This window comes from Branchiostoma lanceolatum, chromosome 8 (assembly GCF_035083965.1).
Source record: "Branchiostoma lanceolatum isolate klBraLanc5 chromosome 8, klBraLanc5.hap2, whole genome shotgun sequence".
NCBI classification, from domain to species: domain Eukaryota; kingdom Metazoa; phylum Chordata; class Leptocardii; order Amphioxiformes; family Branchiostomatidae; genus Branchiostoma; species Branchiostoma lanceolatum.
Genome location: NC_089729.1, coordinates 17,934,978 through 17,959,815, shown reverse-complemented (window position 1 = coordinate 17,959,815; position 24,838 = coordinate 17,934,978). Strand labels below are relative to the sequence as shown.

General features: G+C 41.1%; 2 protein-coding genes across 2 annotated transcripts in view; both read right to left on the bottom strand.

Annotated features, from left to right (window-relative positions):
• The window catches only part of LOC136440051 (rRNA methyltransferase 2, mitochondrial-like), a 217,257-nt gene that overhangs the window by 6,615 nt on the left and 185,804 nt on the right, over positions 1-24,838 (bottom strand). The gene's annotated exons all lie outside the window — the stretch shown is intronic.
• LOC136440779 (5-hydroxytryptamine receptor 4-like) lies at positions 7,961-24,589 on the bottom strand. The gene is made up of 2 exons (XM_066436889.1): positions 23,318-24,589; positions 7,961-9,530 (listed from the first exon to the last, which is right to left on the bottom strand). Exons 1-2 carry the CDS (start codon positions 24,190-24,192, stop codon positions 9,269-9,271), a joined length of 1,137 nt encoding a protein of 378 aa, XP_066292986.1. The 5' UTR covers positions 24,193-24,589; the 3' UTR covers positions 7,961-9,268.

Below are 24,838 nucleotides of genomic sequence, written 5' to 3'. Positions count from 1 at the left end.
GACTCCGACCACTGTGCTTAAGAAAGGCATAGAAGCTTGTTATATAAGAAGTAACCAAACGGAATAATTTTGTCCGGCTAGTTTCATGATCTCCCTTAAAGCTTTAGTCTTCCTGCCAGTGGGTTAAATGCACCTAAGCCTCTTGATGAAATGCCACTCAAAAATTTAGTGCAATAATACATCACACCCCCGCAAATTTAAAGTTAACCTTTTAACCAGCCCCCACCCTTCATTTAGCCTGGGTGCCATCCGAGATTACTACCGGGGCTCCTGCGTTCGCTACCCTGAAAAAAATCTTATTTTTTTACGGTAGCGAGTGTAGGGGCCCCGGCAGTTATAGGATGGCACCCAGGCTACCCTCAAATTGGAATCTTGCCAAAACTTTCCCAAAAGATTTCACGGTATCGAATTTTCACAAGCATGAAAGTGAGTGTATTGGGGTCGACAGATTCAGATCCATGCCAACATTTAACTCAGGGCTGCGTCACACCTTTGTGATTTTTGGATCCGATCTAGAACGAATTTGTAGGACACATGTTTTTCGTTAGCCCGTGGTCACAGATAGGGCTGACATGTCCCCAGACCTGTAGCTAGTTTAATTTCATGCCTTTGCAACACGTTATTGTCACTACCCTCGTCTCATTACATCAGAAACATTGAAGCCAACCAATGTCAGGATCAGTTGATAGTAGGGTAACGGTCATATTACAGTTACTGAGCATTAAGCCCCTGTCACACTTGTGCGTATAGCCGTTGCGTGTGAGTTGTGCATTGACATTTTTTCCATACGCCGCCGTGCGCACAATACGCATCTCATATGCCTCTCAATCGATTTGTGTAAGTTTTATGTACGCCGGCATACGCACAATACGGCCCAGCAGGCATGATAGTTTGGGGTATGAACGAAATTACGCATATACGCAAGTTATGCGCGTTATTATTTTGATGTATGTGTGAGGCACATCTAACATATGAATACTGAAGCGTGAGACACACATTCGTCAAAATAATCGAAAAATTCCACAACAATTTTGCGTACGGCTGCGTATTGAATTTTGTCCATACGCAACTCACACGTAACGGATTTATACGCACAAGTGTGACAGGGCCCTTACACGGTGAGGCTTATTCTCGGTTTGTAGCATTTTCACTTGAAATAATTGGAAGATGAGTTCCTTCCGACGGATATTATACTGTCAACAACTTATTTCCTGCTTGGGCCGGCAATTGAAGTATTTCCTGGTCTCAGGCATGGCATATCTTGATCAAACAAACCAATCCTCTTAAGTCCTTTAATCGCCCCCATGCGGTGTGGCAGGTGTGCTCTCCGTCAGTTTTACCGTATCTGATAATTCATCTGGAGGTTGTAGTCGTTTGTTTCTCGTCCAAGTGTCTCTGATCATTCTTATGTCAGTGATACGATGGCTTCTCTTTACTTCTTGTCCATCAAAATGGAAGCTTGAATGGGGGCGAAAAAAGAGCCCCGTGCGTACAGCGACGCATACGCACGTGCACACACACGTGCACACACACACACACACACACACACACATACACACACACACACACACACACACACACACACATACACACACACACATACACCTGCACTCACTCACATACACACATGCATACGTACGCACACACACGCAAAGGTCACCTACTTTAGGGCCCTGTCACACTTGTGCGTATATTCAAGTGCGCATGAGTTCCGCAGTAACATTTTGTTGGTATAAGTACATTTTGCGGGGAGGAAGTTGTTTTCTACTTTAACCCATCGTTGTGCAGTCTGGTTATCAAACCTAAGAAATTACTTCTTCGGCTGCAAACTTAACCTAAACTAAAAACATGTTAATACGCAACCCATGCGGGCTTGTATATACGCACAAGTGTGACAGGGGCTTAACCCAAAAGGGTTTGCCTTTGAAAACCAACCCAATGGAAGTAAGATAATCTACCTTGAACTTCAAAGTAACGCCGGCTGGCCGTTTCTATACGCTACGGGCATGTCTGACGGCCGGGCCTTACATCTAGACTCTCATCTACACCCACGTAAATACTGCTGAGAGTCTCCGCCAAAACACATCATAACTATAACGAATATTAATAACCACCCATGGGGAATATTAGCAGTCTTTTGGATGTAATATTATACCAGTTATGGCCTGAACACTTGTTCTGTTCAAGCATTTTTTTCGTGACGAAAAAAAAATTTAAATTTTTACAATGATTCCTTCCACGTTGTACACTGTTTCTTTTCTATCTTGTGGTGTATGGATACATGTGTGTATGTTGCGAAATGATATGCAAAGTTTTTACCATGTTTGTCTTGTGGGAATCGTTTGAGTGTATGCCATTGTTGTGGGATATTAATAGATTTGGCGTCGTGAGGGGAATCGGCTGTCAAAGAACTAATTCTAGCCGCCATTTTGAGCCTACGTTGAAAGGCTGTGTCGAATCAGAACTCTTTTATTACATTTCAAAGACTTGGCACCGTTCGTGTAGCTATCTGTAGGGATTACTTTCCAATCAATTATCCAGCGGCATCATATTATCGGCCTCTGTAATCCTGCCAAAGCACACGAAAAGGATCCACACAAAAGTCAGATTTCACACGGTTGGCAACAGAATTTTGGCGCGATGTCTATATTCTCAACGCATAAACTTTCCAAGTATCAATCATGGTGGTGTATATCTTTAAAAAACGGATTCTACAGCAACTTCTTTTTCTTTGTTAATGCAACGCCATGCACATACCGCATGTGTTATATAGATATTGGTAACTTAATACAATATCTGCATGAGACAAGTCTATTTCGAGGTTTAAAGGAAACCCAAGCAATATTAGGGTCCGAAAAATCGGATTTTGAAAGTCAATCTATTTAGTCATTTTTATACATGATTAGTTCAAACAACACTATCACAATGTACAGCAACGTCCATGATGCAGAAATACGATGTTGTTGTGATGTGAGAACTCACTGACAATCGTGGCCGGAGTTTTTGTAGGCTTGCGAAACTAAGGGAATCATCCTACGGCACGATTTTGTGCAGTTTTAAAATCCTAAAATATGAAGTTATTACGCAAATGTGTTAAGCAATGTTAGTAAATGTCACTAGCATAAAGATTTCAGCATTTTTTTCATTTTCATTTTTTGGCCCTTATATTGCTTTGGTTGCCTTTAATATCCGCTAGAATCCCGCACATTGAACTGATGAACAGCCCAGCCCCACATGTCATCACCAGCTGATGCTGATCGGGATCGGCCAAGCTCCCCGGAGCTTTCTTATGGCTAAATATAGAACAGCCGCGACCGATTGCTCTTTCCCGAAGCTATTTTTGGAAGATTGATTGACACCTCCGCCCCAGATTGTGCTTGGGGCGGCACGTAACTCGTTAGGCCGGCCCCATCGGGATTCCACCCGGCACAGGACCCGTATGGGAGGCCTGTGGCTCCCCGCAGGTGTTTATCATGAAAGTTCACGATAAGTCCTACTTGGACCAGATCATTTCCCACCCGCATTGCATTCATCATTGCCAAATTTTCCTAGCCTGACTACCAGCCTCCTAGCCTGAGTGTTTTCCTGTTTCAGTTCCAGGCTCTACCTTGAAGGTAGAGCCTGGAACTGAAACAGGATGACACTCAGGCTACCAGCCTCCGTAGTGACCACTGGCTCAAAAGAAAATCGCTTGCTAAGCGTGGCTAAATAGCAAGCGTTTTTTTTTAGCCATCGGTCACTACGGAGGCTGGTACTAAGGCTAACATTTTCCTTCTTGGCGACGTAAACTACACGTTGGAAATGTCAAATGCCTTTTCTAATTTTCTCATTTGTTTGTTTATTCATTTATTTGTTGACCTGGCCATATCTTGCAGCTGGTATTGTGTGACGATTTAGAAAATATGATGATTGGGTTGTTGTGCTAAAACTATGCTCTTCTCAGACTAAAGCTAGCAATATAATATGTCAATTATTTGTTATTATTTGGCACAAAACCCATCTGCCATTGTGGAGTTTTGTGGTGGATCTGTGATTTTGGAATTCCCTACTTTTCCCTCTAAATCCCTTTCTGTTAGAGACATTGCCTTTCTAGCATACTAGCGATTTTCTGAGTATACATCTTCATCGTTCCAAAGATATCAACTTCTCCATCCCAAACGTGTATACATCATATATCTGTAGATGATGTTTTGCAGCAACATTGACCGGTGCAGTGGTACTATTATCCCACGTTACTGTGATTTTCACAGTGACTACTCTCTACAAACTGTTGAACGGACGTTGTCCACCTCACTTACAAGGTCTACTCTATAGAGCCACCCAACTGTGGAACTTCCTTCCATCCGACACACGGACTGCCCCCTCACTCAGTCTACTTTTAAACTATGGCATGGAAGTCCCTGGGGGACCCATTCTCTGTTTAAACTCCCCGGTCCTAGTATGAAGCTACTATGTTCTAGTGTACAATCTATTGATAGACAGAGAATTTTCCCCCCTTTAGATTTTATAGCGTGTTATTTAAAGAATGTACATGTATATTACTTGTAAGAGTTTGTATGATTGTATACCTGTATGATTTTATCTTGTTAACTAATGTAACCATCTTATTCTATTATGTATTGTGCAACAAGGTTAGCCCCTTACAATAGCTAACGCTAGTCGGGCAACCTTGGCTGTTGTACCGTGTACACAGTCAAATGAAATAAATAAATAATGTGGTTTTCATATTATGTTTAGACGTGTGGCATTTTAAAATAAGGCACCGGAAAACGCCAGCTTGCCAGATGGTACAGTTCAATGCCGGACAATGTCCTAAAATGCCCGTCCTCTACAATGTGATGCTTCTAAATTAATGAAATCAAAATAATTGGATTATATATTTGTGATAGATATCCACATGTACATTTTCGATCATACACCTGTCAATTGATTGTCCTAATGATCCACCGCTACCGTCCCTCTTAATCCGCATCTGCGCACTTGGGTCGAATGACTGACAAGTTCCCGCTGAATCGATCTCTAGCTCTCTTGAGGTCAGTCACTCTTTGGTGATTTCTGTTGCTTGTTACCGATTGCATTCTTCCAAGAAAAGCAGCCATGAAGAAAAATAGACATTAACCAGCTAGAGTTAAGTATTTGTGCTACTGTGAGAGGGGCGAAACTCACTAATTAATTGCAGAACTCTCTCGTTGTGTAACCGTCTTTAATTAATAGCAGGACTATCGCTATCTTCTGAGGGCTAAGTGTAATTAATCGTACGGAGTTTGGCTTTAGACGTGACGGCCGTAACGACGTTTTAATGAGGCTCCCACTAGGGGTGAATTCAGGCGTCGCGACAAAGTTTAGATAAGACAAGAAATAAAGTGACAGTGGCGGAGTTCTCGGGCAGTCGGTCTCTGGACTCAAGAGCTGACGGATGCCTAAGTACGAGCCCTGTGTGTGCGGAATACATTCTGTGTCCTGTGTGATTCCTTCCCTCTCTATGCGGGATCTCTAAAGAACCCAGGGTATTACCACCACCCTTACACTACATATACTTCAGGTTTGCTATGTTAGTTTAGCGATTACGGGGTCTTTTTATAAATATGAATTGGAATTGAATTTTTCTTTTTATTTGAGTTGAATGTGTGATAGTTGTGTGCCGATTTGTTAAGAATAGAGAGAACGCTAGCGACCCCCCAAAACACCCCTCTTAATGAAATGATATGGCTAACCTGCGACGTCACAAAATCAAGATGGCGGCCACCACACATGCCAACGGATCCAACAAAGGTTTTGCTACGCAAACCTGTTATCAGGGCATGTACCGTATACATGATCCATAGATCTGACGGGTGAGTCCATGAACAAAACAGCTAGCGTCCGCAGGCAACAGTTACGTCAATATACGGCAACAACCAAAGGCAATATACGGCTATTCATACAACTCCCCAGCCGGGTTTTGCCTTCGCGCGATAACGATATTTGAAGACGTGGTGTTCCTCACGTAGGGTACGCGGGGGAGGAGGCTGTTGATCCATCATCGTAGCTCATTTTGACGAGCAGTTAACTCCATTTTACATCGATCTATCAAAGTGTATCTCTTGATAACTTTGGCGTACACGTATTCTACGTCAGATAAAGTGTTCTTTGAGTCTTGAACACTCAATGGAGTTCTATACATGGGAGCAACAACTGAGAAGCCATGCAAATACATGGAGGTCCCGTGTTTGAGGAGAGCCACACCTCGAGCACGTTGAAGAACCCATCGCACTTATCGAAAAGAGTAGGGGTCGTTCCCGGTGTGAGTGGTTCAAAACCTACAGTCCTATGGCCGCACATGGGGCAATTAATTGTCGTATCGAGGTCACCTGCGCGCCGAATGGCAGTCGCTACAGACCCTTGCGATCTAGCCCCGCCAAATGTGCGCTCCTCAGCCACTGGCTGCGAAGAGAGAGTAGTCGGCCCACCCAATGATAATACAGCAGATTTCATGTCATTAGGTTAGGGATTCCATGTCACTAGTTTGACGCACAGATACTTTCTGGGGCGGTGTCAAAGGTTATATTATTACGTATATATCGGGAGGTCAGAAATCTCTAGATGGGCCGGCCTATAGGGGGTGCCATTTCCTCCACGACATGCCTGAATGGCTTATGTATGGATTAATGTTCGGTCAGTCAACCAACGAGTATTGAGAAGTATTTCATAGCCAAATGACCTCTGACTGTCAATTCCAAAGTGATCTTTAAAGGGTTCTCCCTAGTGCTGCGTACCGGTACTGTGAACCGGTACTGTACCGTAAAAATTGATTAGGTACAGGTCCAAAATACCGGATCATGAAGTACCGGTACTGTACCGATATAAATTTACACCAATTATGTGCTTATTTTGTGACTGTGATATCTTGACCTCATGGCCTTATGCAACACCAAACGTGACCAAAGTGACACCTTGGAACAGCGTAACTGTGTGTGTATCTATAATATGAAATAGATCATTCTGGCAGGCCGGGAGTTTTGATAGCAAGGCCAAGGGAGCTATGGCGGGAGGAAATCTAGTTATGTTCAGAAGAACACAATTCAATTTTTCAGGTACAGGTACAGGTCCGGACCTGTACCTAAACCTCTGTACCGGTATCTGTACCTGTACCTGATGTTACGTTTAGGTACGCAGTACTAGTTCTACCTTTCCTATCGACTCTTGCATGATCCCCACCCCCTTTGGGGTTGCACGGCAGTGGGATTGTGTTAATTCGCCGTGAGGAAACTTGAATACAACCCGCTGAGTTACCACTATCGCCCTAGGCATCAAATTAATCATATTTGTCAGTGAATAATAGGCGAGTATCAGTGGCGTGATTAAATGATGTTCCTGAAATAGCATCCAGGCTTCCGGTGCCAAGGTAGTGCGACAAACGTTACATGAATAGAAATGCTGGAGACTGAACATTTGTAAAAGGAAATTTTTAGCAACAAAAACGAAAAAAACACGGAAAATTACAGCTTAACGTAGCTAGCATATGCTAACCCTTTTCTATAGATGTATAGTGATTATCTTTTTTTTCTTTTCCTTAAGATTTCTATTTCTGCATTTCGTCTGCTCTTATAAACAATTTATTAGTTGCTAGAAACCTATCCATAACCAAAAAGCGTCGAAGAATAGATCCACATTGAAAATACAACATCTTTTATTGCCGAATACTGTACACCGTATCATACGTAGAGGGAAGTTCTTGACGATTTCTCGTCTTTTTTTTATATGAACGACAACGAGAAGAATATGAATATCAGAAAATATTGCACGCTTCGATATACATTTACATTGCTTCACACAAAAACCCTGCACCAGATTTCAGTACGATAAAACAGCCTATTCTGTCATTAGTTACCACAGCGTCTCCGGATCCGGACTCAATCGATTCCTTAATAGAATAACCAATTCTTCGTTACATTAGCATTAACTCTTTTCTCTTTAACTCGCACAGTAAATTAACCATAAACCGTTTTACGTTGACATGATCACATGATATATAGTTCTAATTCAAAATAATCTAAAAATCGATTGGACTAAAATACTTACCATCATTACAAATCCATTTATGCACGTGTACGAATGGAATAAAATGTGTATGTACAGATAATAGTTATAGAGTTAGTTTCATGTCACTTTTCTTACTTATGGATTTGTACCTCCATCGGAGAGACGGATCCATGCAAATAGAAATTAATACCATATCAAACGATATACAATAACAACAAATGGCACATGTAGGCACTGTCAGAGTCACATGAACAATAGTAGATACATATCTATGACTCTCACTTTCAGATGACATATCCTTTTGTCAAGAGCGAAGAATACAAGTTTACAAAAAGCGACTTCTATATAAAGTACAAATTGTCTACTACCAGTGTGTTTGATTGCACGTTTGTTACGTCAGGTTACTGCATGGCAAATGTTACAAAGTTAGTGACCTTTTCTGACAACATTCGTATAATTTGAATTTGGGAATATTGACTTGTCTGGTCCATCAACATATTCTTTACAGTACCTAGACCTAGCTCATCTTTTTTTTATAATAGTGTCTTCTCCAAACAAATTTTTCTGGAGACGTTTGTCTGGTCAGCTAGTTTTGGAACGATATATTCTATTCTGTAAATGATACCTAGTATAACTTTTCACAATCACAATTACACAATGATCTTTAAAAGACAAACTGGAAAAAATGCACAAATTACTTGTCTTACAAAAACAACTTTGGTCACCGTTACAGTCAACTAAACATGTTCGAAGCATTTTACCATAAAGAATGGTAAAGACACTTGACTCGTATATGGCACCTTATTCATGACAAGGAAGTTATTTATCAACATATACATTTTTCACTTAACGTACTTTCCTCAGAATAGATTGACAAACCTTGGAATATGAGCCCCTTACATACAAGGGTATCTCCATATTAAACTCAGCCCAACTCGACAGAATCAACGCAATACACGTATTGTTCCTATACTTTTCACATGTATTACATGTTGTCTACGGCAATGAACAGCGTGGTCCCTTCGTATTCCCTGTTCAAACAACCACTGCTTTCCCTGCAATGGCTTTAAATGCGTGTCATGCTCTCTGACTGTCTGGTAAAAGGGGAGGCGCCGGTGAAGAATGCACAGAAAGATCACTTCGTATTTCCTGTTCAAACAACCACTGCTTTCCCTGCAATGTCTTTAAACGCGTGTCAAGTTCTCTGGTAAAAGGGGAGGAACGCTCGCCGTATCACTGACCTATCTCAGCAGCCACACGCGCACACGAAGTCCCTGGCGGCGGCGCGAAACGACGTGTTTCTGAGGGAGTAGACCACGGGGTTGGCGGCGGAGTTGACGAAGACCATGAGGATGGTGCTGGCGCGGACGGACGGGCCCACCAGCTCGGGCGCGAAGCTGCGGACGAACGTGACGATGATGAACGGCGTCCACAGCACCATGAACATGCCCAGGATGATCAGCAGGGTCACCACCGTCTTGTTCTCTGTGGCATGCCTATGGTACGTACTGGATGGACAAAATGCAAAAGAACAAAATCTAAATATTTTTGATAATAGTCTGTCGGATAAATGATCGAGCTGCCGTTATGTAGCATGTCTATGGTACGTACTGGATGGACAAAATGAAAAATAATAAATCTCAATATGTATTGCCAGGCCATAACAAGCATAAAAATATCATAGAAATCTGTCGTTCCTTTGTTCCGTTATTCTCCTTAGAAGATTTTCACAATAACGACCCTGCAGTTCCAAAGCACGCTGCTAGGGGGCCCAAACCTACATTACTTTTTTATTACATCACAAGCTATCAGCCATCCAAAAATCAAGACGTCCAGGTCCATAGATACAACAACGGAAGTTCTGCTGCAGTACCAAGGTCACATACCAGGGGGCCCAGAATCGACCTTGAACTTCGGCTTCACAACACCAGCCCACATACCAAATATCATCGTAATCCATCAAAAGGTTCTTGAGTTATGCTGACTGCAGTAGTGCGGAAACACAAACAAACAGACAGACAGACAGACAAACAAACAGACACACAGAAAACTATATCTCCATTTTTTATGGAGGTAATAAATATAGCAATTATGTGAGTGATATAAAATATCGTATTCATAATTTTGATTTTGAGTGTATTTTCTCCAAAGATATCAAAAGACCAAAATGACAAAACACAAATGTAACAGAAAAGCCAATATTCTCTACAGAAAACTCTTATTCAGATCACAGTTCAGTATTGTATGTTTTGTGTGATTTATCGCAGCATCAATGTCCCGCGATATATATATATATCTATCATTTCCGGGTGAAAATTGAATGGACCAGCGGGTATGATTAACTCTTACCTAGATCAGTTCCATAACAGAGAACTGGGCATAACTTATTCATTTACGATACAATCCCCAAATACATGCACCAGACTCTGATACTTAGTAATAAAATGGCAATGCATTGTAGCGTCAAGGACATTATACCTATATAATGTCCTTGGTAGCATTCAGTAACTAGATCGTATTTTTATCATACTTTCTACTGAACCAAATACAGCGAACTACTTTCAAAGAGACACGTTGAAAGCAATGATATTGTATGTTATATATTGTCCTGACCATTACTTTTGACGTTAATGCCACCATATGAGTGTTTTGCACACAAGGCGTTACAGCTCCTATTGCAGCACCAGGGACGGCACTAGCAAAACGCGAAATTGGAATGTGGAGCCGCTGGGACGGCAACATCCCCACTGTTGCACCTGACTGCACTGATAAAATACCCTATTCTGCATTCACGGGTTCAAAGGCCGCGTATACATGTACATAAACAAGGACACCCAATACCCAGCATCTACATTTCGATGTGGTAACCACAGTCGAGGATTTGGATGCGGTCGGGTGAAAGGTCACTTCCCCGGCCGCCATTTTGGTTTCAACTGTAAACATTTACAGAAGGATATAGCAAGTGAAAATCTTTGTGCAAAATCAGCAACAAAACTCACAGTCACCTGTGTGGATGAGGTGCAATGTCAACGGCTATGTTACTACTGTCACTAACAAATGTGGCAAGCACTTTGAAGCATTTCGCCGATTGTGCGAACATGAGACCACTACCATCTCCGGATGTTGTGGATTTAGACAAGACTGCAATAAGCGTCATAGGGGCTTTAGTGATAAGCGTCATAGGGGCTTAGTGATGCCTAGGAAGGCTTAGCTGTTCGTCCCAGGGAATTAAATTGATTTTCCAAACCGTACCAACATTTATTACCATAAGCCTTGCGTAGGTCGAAAATAAGCTGTAGAAAAATGTAACAAAAAGTACGTTTATCCTTAAAAATTATTTTCGATTTAACAGCCTGTATGTGGGTCTAACGTGTGCTGCATTTACGGACCGAAAGCTAGCTTTTTAATTTCCGGCCTGTAAACAAACAAAACAAGACCCTGCCTGAATCGGATACGTTTTGGACCCACGTCAGGTTCGTAAATTCAGAAACAATTTCCTGCCTGCCTATTTGGCTAATTAACACACAACAGCCTGTCAGTATGTAGAAAAGCTTTGTGTAATACTGTGGGTGGGGGTGGGGTGCTATAAGTGCTGCAAGGAAATATCTGAAACCAGAATACTGAAAAGTGCTAAATACTCGTTTACTACCAGAGCGCGAAATTCATTTTTGGAAATAGTTGCACTGGTGCACCTAACCTAAAAAAATTAGGTGCACAGAAAATGATTTGGGTGCACCACATAAAATAAAGTTGAATGATACCAAAACATAAGCTTGACGCTACAGCCTCTCTTAAGAACTTCAATCTGTGATTCTACCCAGATTTCAAATTTCAACCAAGCAATACATCAAATAAAGTACAAAAGATTCTATTGCTTTTACTGATACTCACATTTCAAGAATATTCTGTATGCTAGTGTACAAGAGAACCTTTACCCTAAAGAGTACAAAAATATCTAGGTGCACCGGTGCACCCACAGTCAAAAATTAGGTGCACAGCTCCAATTTTGGGTGCACACAGGTGCACATGCACCCACTATTTCGAGCCCTGACTACCCTAAAAAATCAGCGGTTTAGCATAGTTCTGTTTCTGACGTCTTTAAAAAAACCGTCTGGAATGTGAACCGCCCTGACTTCCACCTCAACGTCTCAAAGTAGTTCCTTGCTTATCCTCGGTGTGGTGGCCTGTAAAAATCAGTAATCACTCAGTGACATTGCGTCTCAAAGCACACATGTATGCAGAGGGAGTGCAGCTGAGTGCATTAACCCCACAGACCGTTATTGGCTTCATTATCTTGACTAAGACCTTCTCATAGGAAGCCGAAGATCATCAACCGACCGTATAGAGAAGCGGTGCCAGAATCGATGGACCTTGAGAGTCTTCACATCGAAATGAAGACTTTGGTGAGCAAGACTTTCCGAGCGACTAAAGCACGGTATGGCCATACATAACAAGTTGATCGACCGGACAAAATCCGGCCATTCCTTCGGGACGCTGACTAAATCTCTTCCTCGCTTGTAGCTTTCTCCACGCCTGCCCTATGGTACAGAGGCCAAATTGCTTTCCGGCGATTTATATCGTTTGAGCTCATCTGAGAATAGTCCGTCGGACAAATGATCGATCTGCCGTTATGTAGGTTCACCAACTTTTGCCTTGGTCAATGAACCTCTATGAGATCCTGGAAGCATACCAAAGACCAGTATATATTGTACTTTGAATAGAATAGAAGACGAATGTAATTTTGTGGTAGAATGTGAATTATATGCTAAAGAAAGAAATGAACTGTATAAGCTTGTAGAAAACCTATTTCCCTACTTCACATTTTTAAGTACTGTACAATAATTCATATTCCTAATGCAACTAGACAAACCTCCCATTGAAAAACACGCCTGTTCTTTTATATCTACTATAACCGTGAAGCGAGGAGAAGTAGAATTTATCTAATGATAGCCATTTCTTTTGTATACGTAAACTGTACTTGTTATTTTGTTTTGTTGCAACCTGTACTTTAATAGCCAAGTGTGGCAGAAATGTGCAATAAAGCCTTCATTCATTCATTCATATATAACTTTGCTACTTATTTTATCGTCTTCCTCAGAAACGGTCAGTTTCCTTTAATCTAGTTTTCTCGGAGGCCATGTTGATTTGATTATATGCATGACATCCTCTGGCACCTCCAAAACTGATGCGAGCGTGCGAATAGAAAAAGTTTTCCAAAAAAGGAAGTTGCCTTCAGTATGAAATCTACGTGATCAGGAAGGTTGAAGAAATGACTAAACAGACAGAGAATCGTATACAAAAGAATGGATTCTTCATTTTTGGTCTTTCACATCTTCTTTGAGTTTGGCACTCTAGACATTAGTATCGTTTTTCTGAAATATGTTTTTGCAATTTACGGCATATATGTGCTCACTTTATAGCTACGATTTATAGTATGGTAGGAAACTATTTTTGTGTGTGTGAAAATGGACGAAAAATGATGCGCGCGCAGATGTCATCCATATAATCAAATCAACATGGCCTGACTAAAAAAAAATGTCTAGAATAGAAGTACATTGTCCAGTTTCTACAAGAGGCGTCGTCTAAAAAGAGGCGGGGCGGATCAACAAAACGCAACGAATTGATTGAATTCCCTTCTAATTAAGCCACACAGAGTCACTCCCCTCGAGTAAGTAGTAAGCTATATGAGTTATCGATATCCGTTCGCGACAAAATGTGCTAACCCACCAGCTCAAAGGAAAATTGATTTTTCTATTAGATGGCTTCACCTGTTTCTTCGCCGATTGATCACGTATGTTATAACGATGGAACTCGTGTTATCATTAAACGGAGATGTAGCTGAACACTTACACCAGATAATGTCCTTCTCATTAAAGGAAACCCAAGCAACATTAGGGACCAAAAATTGATTGGACCATGATTGGTTCAAACAACACTATCACAACAAGCTATCTGCCACCCAAAAATCAAGACCACAGCACGTCCAGGTAAAAAATTGAAGTTCCGCTGCAGTACCAAGGTCACATACCAGGGGGCCCAAAATCAACCTTGACCTTCGGCTTTACAACACCCGCCCACATACCAAATATCATCGTAATCCATCAAGAGGCTCTTGAGTTATGCTGACTGGAGTGGTGCGGAAACACAAACAGACAAACAAACTAACAAACAGACAGACAGACACACCCAAAACAATATCTCCATTTTTCATGGAGATAGATATAGCTACGTCCATGATGAAAAAATACGACATCGTTGTGATGTGAGAACTCACTGAAAATCACCGCCAGGTTTTTTGTAGCCTCGCGAAACTAAGGGGATCATCATACGGCACGTTTTTGCGCGGTTTTAAAATGCTCAAAGTATGAAGTTATTACGCAAATGTGCTAAACAACGTTAGTACATGTCACTACCATAAAGATTTCAACATTTCCATTTTCTAGGCCCTTATATTGCTTTGGTTGCCTTTAAGCCCCATCTCTTTCGTTATTTCATCTCGATAATCTCAGTAATGCAATCAATCTGGCCTTCTCGTGATCTTTCTGTCCAATCAGAACAGGCTCCGTTAATTGAGTTTGTGTCACTATCATTGAAACAGTACTATCTAAGATAAAGTTCTATAATGCAATGGCAGGGAGTTTCCTGCCAAATATAACTCTGACCTCGTTACCATATTGGATGTTTTTAGTCATAGTAAACATTTCATGACCTCTTTTCCTTCCGTGAAGACACAAATATAAATTGATTGCACCAGATTCGATACAGGGTCGTCGTTTAATTGAGCTGGGGTGAGGGATAATAAATACGATGTATTGGCTTTCCAATACAAATGGTAGGTTCTCTGTGCATTAATGTCTAAATTTCCGTAGAGGAATAGAAAGTTAAGAAATCTTCGATATCGCAGTCAGCATTTATTATAATAATAATCCCCCGTCTGCAGAAGCAAATACATCTTACAAAATTTCAAATATTATATTTCATATTAGGATGGTACCGACTTGATCATGAAGATTAACGATCCTTCTTCAGTGCCTAATTGTAATCTCTGAACGATAAAGATATTCATATCAAAATTCAAATTACGACCTTCCTGCAAGTCACGCAGTTGACATTTTGTGCCATTATATCATATATACACTTTGTAAGTCATCAGTTTCGTGATGATCCTAAAGTTGACCCATATACGAACGTCTGGAAAACGTTGAGAAGTTTAATACTTTATTTTGCGGTCATCTAATGCTTGGGTCACATTTCCAATCCGGGGCCCGGCCGGGCAGTCTTCGGGAACGTTAAGTATGATATAAAATCCATTAAATGCACAAAACCTACCAAAGTTATCTAAGAGCATAGCTTGTGCATATCTATTGATAGACACTTTGATTTTTCGTTCCTGCAAACAGCCCGACCGGGCCCCGGATGGGAAATGTGACCCAAGCATAAGTCGAGATTTCAAATTCACACGCTTTTATCCTTCGAGGCTTACTGCTTGAACTCTGATGTTTGAAAACGCGTTTGGTTCACGTGGATTCAAACACATGTCAATCAGGGCAATCACGGTCTTGTTGTTTTGCCCAAATATGGACGTCTCTGATTTAAGACGTGCTTCCGATGCGTATGACGTTAGAAGTGTCGTAGGCATGTGACGCATGCACACACCGGCGGTGATTTAAGTCAGGGTACAGTGCCGGTGACTCCCTTGAAATAAGAGACGCGTTGCCATTGTGCTGTTGCTTTTTTACTTCCCATGTACGCATTTCTACTGTTTCATTGGAGACGTTGATGTTCGAAATGTTGTTGAAGTACGTGGGACTTAAGTCAGGGTACAGTGCCGGTGACTCCCTTGAAATAAGAAACGCGTTGCCATTGTGCTGTTGCTTTTTTACTTCCCATGTACGCATTTCTACTGTTTCATTGGAGACGTTGATATACGAAATGTTGTTAAAGTACGTCATCACTTTGTATACTAGTAATTTGCTTGTATTGAATAAATATATAATATGATATATAATAATGAATATATGATAATAAACATTGAATCTAAAAATACATCTTCTGAGCGTAGTTATTCGGCTAATCTGTCAAACTGTGTGCCTAAAAACACACTGCGGATTTGGTTGCCGATGTGCCAACATCTAGCACGTTTGCCACTGAGAACCGTTAATTTTTTTTAGATGATAATAAATATTGAATCTAAAAATACATCTTCTGAGCATAAGTAACTGAAAAAGTACGACCTACTACTTTGCTCTCCAAACGCCTTGTCTAAAGCTCGTAGGCCCCACTTTAGATCATAATCTACGTTGTTTCGTTACAACGTTGGGAATACAAGCATGAGTAATTAGACCGTGAATTTTAAACCGTGACATTTCCATGCTTCAACGGTCACCTTCAAACAGCCTAGCCGACAGTCATTGTAGCTGCTGCTCTGTTGATTGAATTTGGAACTAGAGTCCAATTATGCAAATAACTTCCCAATTTGCATAATTAATGCAAAAGCGCCATAATTCATCTTAATGGAAAATAATAGGACTGTCAATATTGTAACAATTGACCAAAAGGGTTTTATAATAATATTTGTAATAATCTAGACAAATTTCAAAGATTGAATATAAAAATATGAATATGTTTTAATTCAATTAGATAATTTAGAAATATTTTGAAAGTAACTGCACAAAAACCTCTTTATTTACAATAATTTCTAAACATCTATGTGATTCTTTCACTTTTAGAAATATTTACAAAAAAATGGTAGAAAATATGGTTAACAATGGTAGAATGGTGATTGCCCCCATAAAAGTAGGTGCTAATCTGGCCCTTCTGTCTGCTTTTGTACATCTTTAGATTTCACTGCAGGACACTGCTTGGTTCTTTCTGGATAGCATTCATTCCTATACTTTGCACAGATGTGTGAATTGCTTTCTTCCCAGCCCTCTGACCTATTCATAAAGCTGTTACAAATAATGGTCAAGAATGGTAAGAAATTGTAAAATATTGTAAATAATGGTAGAAAGCTGTTGCTATTTAGAAACTTTTTGAAATATCATATTCCAAATCATGAATATTTCTCAAGTTTCAGAAAACTCAGAAATATCTTATAAAGTTGAAATCACATTCAAAATATTTCTAAAGTATCAAATAGCTTACACAAATCATTACAATATATTGAAAATATTTCTAAATTATGACAATAACAACCCTTGCGGTGACTTGGAATGGACTTTACATTTCCACAGTTCTTAACAGGCTTTCCGTATCAGATAGTAAAGCATACTTAAGTGCTGAACAATTTAACTGGCCCGTTGTTATGCCATCGTCGTTAGATGGATCCTTGTAAACAAAGTAGTTGGCACTATTGCCCCCTTGGTGGTTCCAAACGACATATTTCGTTATATGGGTTTTAAAATTCCGGTTGGCAAAAAGCCCCCACTACAAGTTTTACTGGAGATCGTATCTTCATTTATGGTCTCCGGTCTCAATGATACGGAGGCGTGTATCTTTTATATGAATACTGACTTGTTTGATGGGTAGTGATAATTTCTAAACTATCGGCTCCATATTCTAATCTGTGATCGCTATTGTGATTTCTTTCCTGCTAGCATATCTCAATTCTGCAGTGGTGCTAAGAATTGAGATGGGAATCCAGTTGGTACATATCGTCCTTTTGATTTGGCGTACTTACATCGAACACGTTTATGAGTTCGTTTTAGAGCTAAATTGTAAATGGCAATTTCATAATGTATAGTGTAAATACACTTATTATAAAGCGTAATTTACTTATTATTTATTTATCTATCTATTCATTTACTTATTCATTTTGTAGTTCCTCTTCTTTTCCATTTGTTTCATTAGGATTTATGGTACAATTTCAATTTGTTCTTACGTTAATTTTGCTTAGTTTCGATTATGTATCATTTTGTAAACATTCCCATTGTCTAGTTTGGGGGAGGCCCATGAAAAGCCACCTAGGCTTCAGGCCCTCCCTGCATGTTTTCTTTTTGCCCTGTTTATCTTTTTATAATTGTACATATATGCGAATAAACAATAAACAATAAGCTACCGACATGGCGAGTTGGATCGCTGCCTGAAACCCGTCTTAGAGCATAAATCGACTTCTCCATCGAAGCCACCCCGTCGCTTTGGATCACCTGTTGGCGCCAAGCTGTCCACCGGCAGTGACTGCGTCCCACAAATATCCTGAATGATCTTGACTTTCATGACCCCCAACCCTTAAGGTTATGAAAAGCCAGCAACTATTTGTCAAAACCTTGCGTGATGGGCTCTAGCTGATAGATCAGTAGCTAACCTGAATAAATTGCGCTCATGGTGGTTCTCACTCTGATGGATCCCGCTTGATAGCGCCTTGTGTAGCAAAGTTTGAGTTGGTGTTATGCAGTCTGCTGAGTAGATAACGTAGTAGAGGATCAGGTAAGACCATGTTGTAGATCCTCTGGGACCAGGCGAATATGCGACAAGCTACGGAACACACCGCAGGCACTTTGTAAACCCGCCAGCCGTAACGATGATACCCCTGTAAACCAACCACGCTAGCTTTGAAAGCATCTTTTTTTATCAACTGGCCACAGAAGTATCGGTATAAAGACGACTTGCTTTGAGTTTTCGCCGTAAGTAATCGGCATTGTGACCCGAAGATAATAGAGATCCTCTTTGAATAACGGCCGACTTCTGAGCGTCTTATCCACCGGCCTCACGATCAGACGGATCTTTTGAAATGTGTACACCCTGGGCAAAGAACGCCATCAAAACGCTTACATTTTTGTCCGCCAGAAAACAGAAATAAGTGCAACTATTTCAGGTGATTTGGATGGAAGGATTACGATATGTATAGATTTAGGCTGAATTACCTTCAATCTCATTATACTTTGAAGTTTTTTTCTGTAAGAGTAAGACCTTGTTCTTAGTCTAGAAATGTCCTGTGACTAAGGAGCTTTGTGATTTACAGTGACGGCTGTACCGAACAAGCCTATCTCCACCCAACATTTATGTAAACTTAAGCCACTTAATGTTGCTTCTTCAGACTTCAAAGGCTTATAGAGTATGCTCACATCACTCACAGGCTTTCACAGGCGATAAGGGCATTAAGATATTATGTATGTAAAATACATGCCGCTTGCCTTACTTTACCCCAGGCAGATTTTCAAAGGCAATATGAACATCAAAATGATCTGTAATAACACAAGGCATTTAATCGCTGATTGGAAATACACACGCCAGAGAATCCAGCCACTCTCGTAGTCGTCAGCTTTGCTACTTTGAAGGCCTTTGATTTCACAATGTTCTGTACATATCATTGATATTTCACGTTGCCGATACAGCGATTTTAAGGCACTAATTACTTTTTTTTAAATGATTAAAGCGTAACTGACTTTATTTATATAGAGAGCGGGTGTAGAGTGGAGAGAAATTTTTTTTCTCTCTTTAAACCTTTTATATATAATGATGTGTGTATGTTTTACATCTATATAATGATATAGATGTAAGGAAATAATATGAAATCATAGACTGAAATAATATTGTTTGGAGGCAAATACAAGTAATATTTATAAGGGAGGCTATAATTATCTGTAAGTGTATGTGTGCTGCACATGTACACACTGTCTCGGTTTTTATTTGACTTTTGTCGTAACCCATGTATGTCTATATTCTGTTAGTATTTGAATTTGTAATTTATTTTGGAAAAACCAATGAAGAGGGAAGAAAGAGTTAGCGAGTTCAATTGAGTCAAAATATATCTGTTTGTAGCATTTTGGGTTTCCTTGTTGATTGCGTGTTCCCAGCGCCGGAAGTGTTGTTTTATTCCGCTCTCATGATTAATATGTCTGCGCCTGCATCGCCTAAGGAATATCACTCCCCACTTCGTGCTTCGCATACAGATTTCACCACTCGTAAACATCCACTGTGGCCTTGGTTAAATTTATTTTCAGACACAACCTTTCAGTGGTAGACATAGAAACCAGTCAAATTTGTTAGTCAATATCTGTATGATAAAAACTACAGCACTGTTCTATAGCAAATGTGTAGTATAGAACCAATGGTAATCGTATGTAGTATGTTTGTATAATTTTAGTGATTTAAATCAATCCGATTATTGAGGCCATCATCCTTTCTGTACTCCCGGGGATATTATTTATCGATTAATGTACGTCGGTTATCTTTTTATAGATTAAGAAAAATCCGCTTGGCTTTATTAGGAGAGCTCCGTGATTTCCTAGCCTGGTCTACAGCCTTGTGGAGCTTCACCAACCAGGGCAGTGATCTTATTGAAGCGGACAAAGCTTAGCAAGGGCGGATACGAGGCTGATTTTGGACATATGCAATTGTGTGCCGGGTTTGGTTGAGTGGGTATCCAGCGCGACTTCATTTTTCACCATGACTACAGATTGATCACATTACTTTTATACCGGAAGATGAGTGGTCACAGTAGACGGCTGTCAAGAGCCCAATATATAATCCCCACAATGCAAAAATAGGTAAATATTAGGTATCAAAAATGTATGCCAGCCCTTATTGTATTAGTAATTAGGATGTTAAGTTTTATTCTATACTTCAGGTGCGTGGAAGGTCATGATTTGCTTGGATGTGAGAATGACCATTAGTTTATTGTTTATTTGTTTGCACATACACCACGAACATGAGGGAAAAAGGGGGAACATGCAGGGGGGGGGGGGGTGAGAAATCTTTGTGGCTTTTCGTGTGCCCCCCCCCGAAAGGTAATGATATGAATGATTTGAATTATACAGAATCAAAACGGAATAAAATTAAGAAAAGAAATAAGTTGAAATTTTACCATGAATTGTCTATGTGAATCAGGAGTCAATTACACATGTCAAAACAAATCAGAATCTTTGAGTTTATTAGAGGAAATACAAAATGAAACTCAATTTTGATTATTGAAGGTAATAAAGCGTAGTTTGGGGCCGTGTAATCATGAAGGACACCACACGAGGAAGTCATGGCAAAAGTAAACAAGAAAACGGTAACGTACAGCGCTGCCCGGAAACAAACTATGACCCGGGCCAGCGAACATGAACACACCAAGACAAACAAACAAACAGACCGAAGGAATATATATCTGTTTTCACTGATGTAAACAAACAATGTCTGGAACAGCCTACCGCCAGACACACGTACGGCTCCGAATCTGACTTCCTTTAAGAGACTCTTGAAGTAACGGAAATGAACAAAACGAACGGACACAGGCCATAAACCATGACCCTTACCTCTTCCCTCACGACCTCAATGAAAAGCGACCTGCTTGCCGATGTGAGCTTATCACGAATAAAGAAAGGTTTAAACAAACAAACAAACAAACAAACAAACAAACAAACAAACAAAAAATGACCCAAAATGCAGGGCGTTGAAAATTGACAGTACCAGGACTAACTAGTCCGGCAACGACCAACAGTCCCAAACCACCATAGCAAAGGATATGTACTCTCATGACTATTCCAATATTTTAGACCATGATATATGATACAGGGAAATTGAAATAAAAATTGGTGGTTAAGGAAAGGTTGAGGAGAATTTCCACTTATTTAGGAACTGACGTGAAGTGTGAATTGAAAGTCAAATCATACCGAAGGCCGATGTTCATATATGCATGTATATATATATTGTGAGACGTGTCTAAATCAATCCTTATGTAATTTCTAGCTTTATTTGACGCCGATATCAATGATCAAGTTGACACGAATTGACCTATTTTCTGGCAAATTAAGCAAATAGCTGTCCGGGCCTCAGCTCTACATTATAATATCATAATGAATAAAGAAAAACTTCCTGAATCCAAACATTTATCTAAATCATGACTTCCCACGCACCTGAAAGACAGCGGATGCTGTCTAAAACGTCTGACTGTTTCAAAATCTTATCCAGTTGCTTGAGTAAATATTTTTGGCGTATCTTACTACCGGGATGTCTAACCTTCATCAACGTATTTATCTAAATTGTCTCAAAATTCAATGTCCTTGTTCCAAAACATTCCCATTGCTCAATAATTTCATTAAAAAAACAGTAATTAAGTCGATGACTTATATGTTTACAAATTTCTGGGCATAACCAACCAGCGCACATGACAACAAAACCCTCATGGCAGAATGCATATATATAAAAAAGTTAAGAAACGATAGCAATGACAATAAAACCGTGTAAACATCATGAATTTCACCATGGTTAATGTAATACAAAAATCCACCGTTTTCTAAAGCCATAACATGGATTACAGTTAAGTACCATCTACGTGGCTTGGATCCCAGCTATCACGTTTAGGCCCAGGAGGGCCATTTTGTAAAGTTTATGTTTGAGAATTTGATCCCCTAAAGTAGCAGAATGATCCATTTAATGTATCGTCTCCAGGAGGTATATAATACATGTATTTTGTTTCGCTCTGTTACTATTATATCTAGGCCTAGAGCACACGTCAAGGGTATCATTGAAGGAAACCCCAGGTGAGACATAAAAGGAGCATATAACTTGTGATCGTCTCTTTAAGAATACGCATTAGAAAACCCATTGTGAAACCACGTCTTTCATCGTATAAGAGCCGGCTCAATTTAAAATGATGGGCTATAATGATTGAATAAATGGGACAAGGACAAACGCTTCTTGACAGAAAACTCTGTTCCAATTGAGAAAGTTATCCATTTCCGAGGTGATAACAGTAAGCAAGGGTTATAAACTACTCATTTGGTCATTACGATAATCACGGAGTTTCCGCATCGATGCTCGAGTGACCTTCCTGACACTCGTTTTTAACGTGATCTATGTATAAACGTTACAGTCGGAAGGAATTAATGAAGAGGCTAATTTTGGTCAGAGAGGTTATTATCATGGATGGTATCACTGAACTGTAGCCGCCCAATTAAACCGGCGACGCATAAAATATACGTCAATTTTACATTCCTTCTGCGTGGATACGCTTGGGCCAATTTTAGTCGCGAAAAATGACGTATTGGCATGCTTACGTGCCGCTGTAGAATATATACGTTAGCAAGCGATATAAATATAAGCCAAGCAGTGTTATGTTATTCCTGGCCAAACATTACGGTTTATTATATTAGTCACGCTCTGAATATTGTCAGATTAAAAGAAAAATAAACAAATGCCCGACTTGTTTGCAATGCCGTCTCGGGGGACTGTAAACACTTAACGGTTAACCCGTAGGTTGAATATGGAATTCCCTGCGTCCATGTTGACTGTAGGGGAAATAAGCGCCATGTTTACCTTATACACACACAAGAAAGATATGGATGAAATAAAAATATTAAAAACTCTTCACCTGTGCAAGATCGGTTGGGCAGCTCGAGGCAGGACGGACACTCCGTTGGCGCCGTTGGATTGGACGGTGAAGTGTGCGGTGCCGTTGGTTGGGCGGCTCGGGCCGGCTACGGCCCCGTTCCCGGCCTGCGCGCCGCCGTTGTTGGTTGCGACGCTCCCGTTGCGATCGGCCTCTTTCATGGAGGATGCATGCGGGATGACTTTCATGGAGCGGCGGCGAACGATGTGGAATATACGGTAGTATGTGATGCCCATGATACAGGACGGGAGAATGTAGGCGGCTATGCTAACGAACACCAGGTTTGAGACCGAGCGGGCCGAGGTGTCCCAGATCGGCAGGCACACGAGATCTTCCCCGGCGGAAACATTACCCCAGCCCGCCACAACAGTCACGGCCACGGCGGCGGCATGGACCCAGCCGTACACGAGCAGCTTTTTGGCACGGGCTCTGGCTATGTTTTCGGAGGCGCTTGGCTGGGAGACTTTATAGTACCTGTTCAGTGAGATCATGCCCAGCGCCATGTTGGAGGAGGTGGTAAGGAATGTGAAGAGGAAACCTTCGATCTGACAGAAGACGTCTCCTAGGATCCAACTATCCCCGATCGTGGTGACCAGAGAGAACGGCATGACTAGCAGGGCTAACAGGCCGTCCGCCACCGCCAGCCAGAACACCAGCAAGTTCCCGGGTTTCCCGATGGTGTTCGGCCAGGTCTGCGCCAGTGTTCCCACCACGATGATGTTCCCTATCGCTGCCCCGACAATCACCAAGAACAGCACGAACGCCAGCGGGATGGACTGGGCCAGGGTGAAGCCCAGCGCGTCCGGCGGCGCCAGGCTGCCGTTCCCGTGCACCGTGGTGTTCAGCGCCCCTTCCATGATCTTCCTACAGCCTGGCCTCCGAACAGGTGGTGACTACATGGCGGTTGTGCGGCTGCGTACCCGCTAATTTTCTGGAAAACGACGCTACATGACGGCACAACGCCCTATCACTCACGGCGCTAATAACCCTTAGCTCCTCACCGTTTCCACAGGCGGTACGACTGCAATAAGACAACAGCGAAACACGAGACAGAGCTCAGTACGTCCTCCTAACAGCGGCAGTCGGCTTGTTGTGGCGATGTAGACGTGCTCAGAGGGGCGTTTACGTCAGTTCCGGTAGCCTAGCAACCTCGAGTGCAACATTTGCTTGTAACCATGGCAACCAAATCTCCACTTCCGACTCACCTGCTCAGTGGACAATATATCGTGTGCAATGACTTCATTGGAATAGCGTTTCTGTTGCCACCAAGGTCATGTAATTCGAGACAATATGAGATTTACTTCGATCCGGTCCACGTACACCAGATTGAATTAATCATGCACAATTCAACATCATATCATCTAGCCTCCACCAGGCCCTCTTACGGGCGTATGAATCGTAGAATTCGGCAGAAAAAGGAATGATTAGCCAGTAGAGTCAGTCCACAGTGAAGATCACATTTAACGGAGCCTGTAAATGAAACCCTGGCGTAGTTAGTCTGGT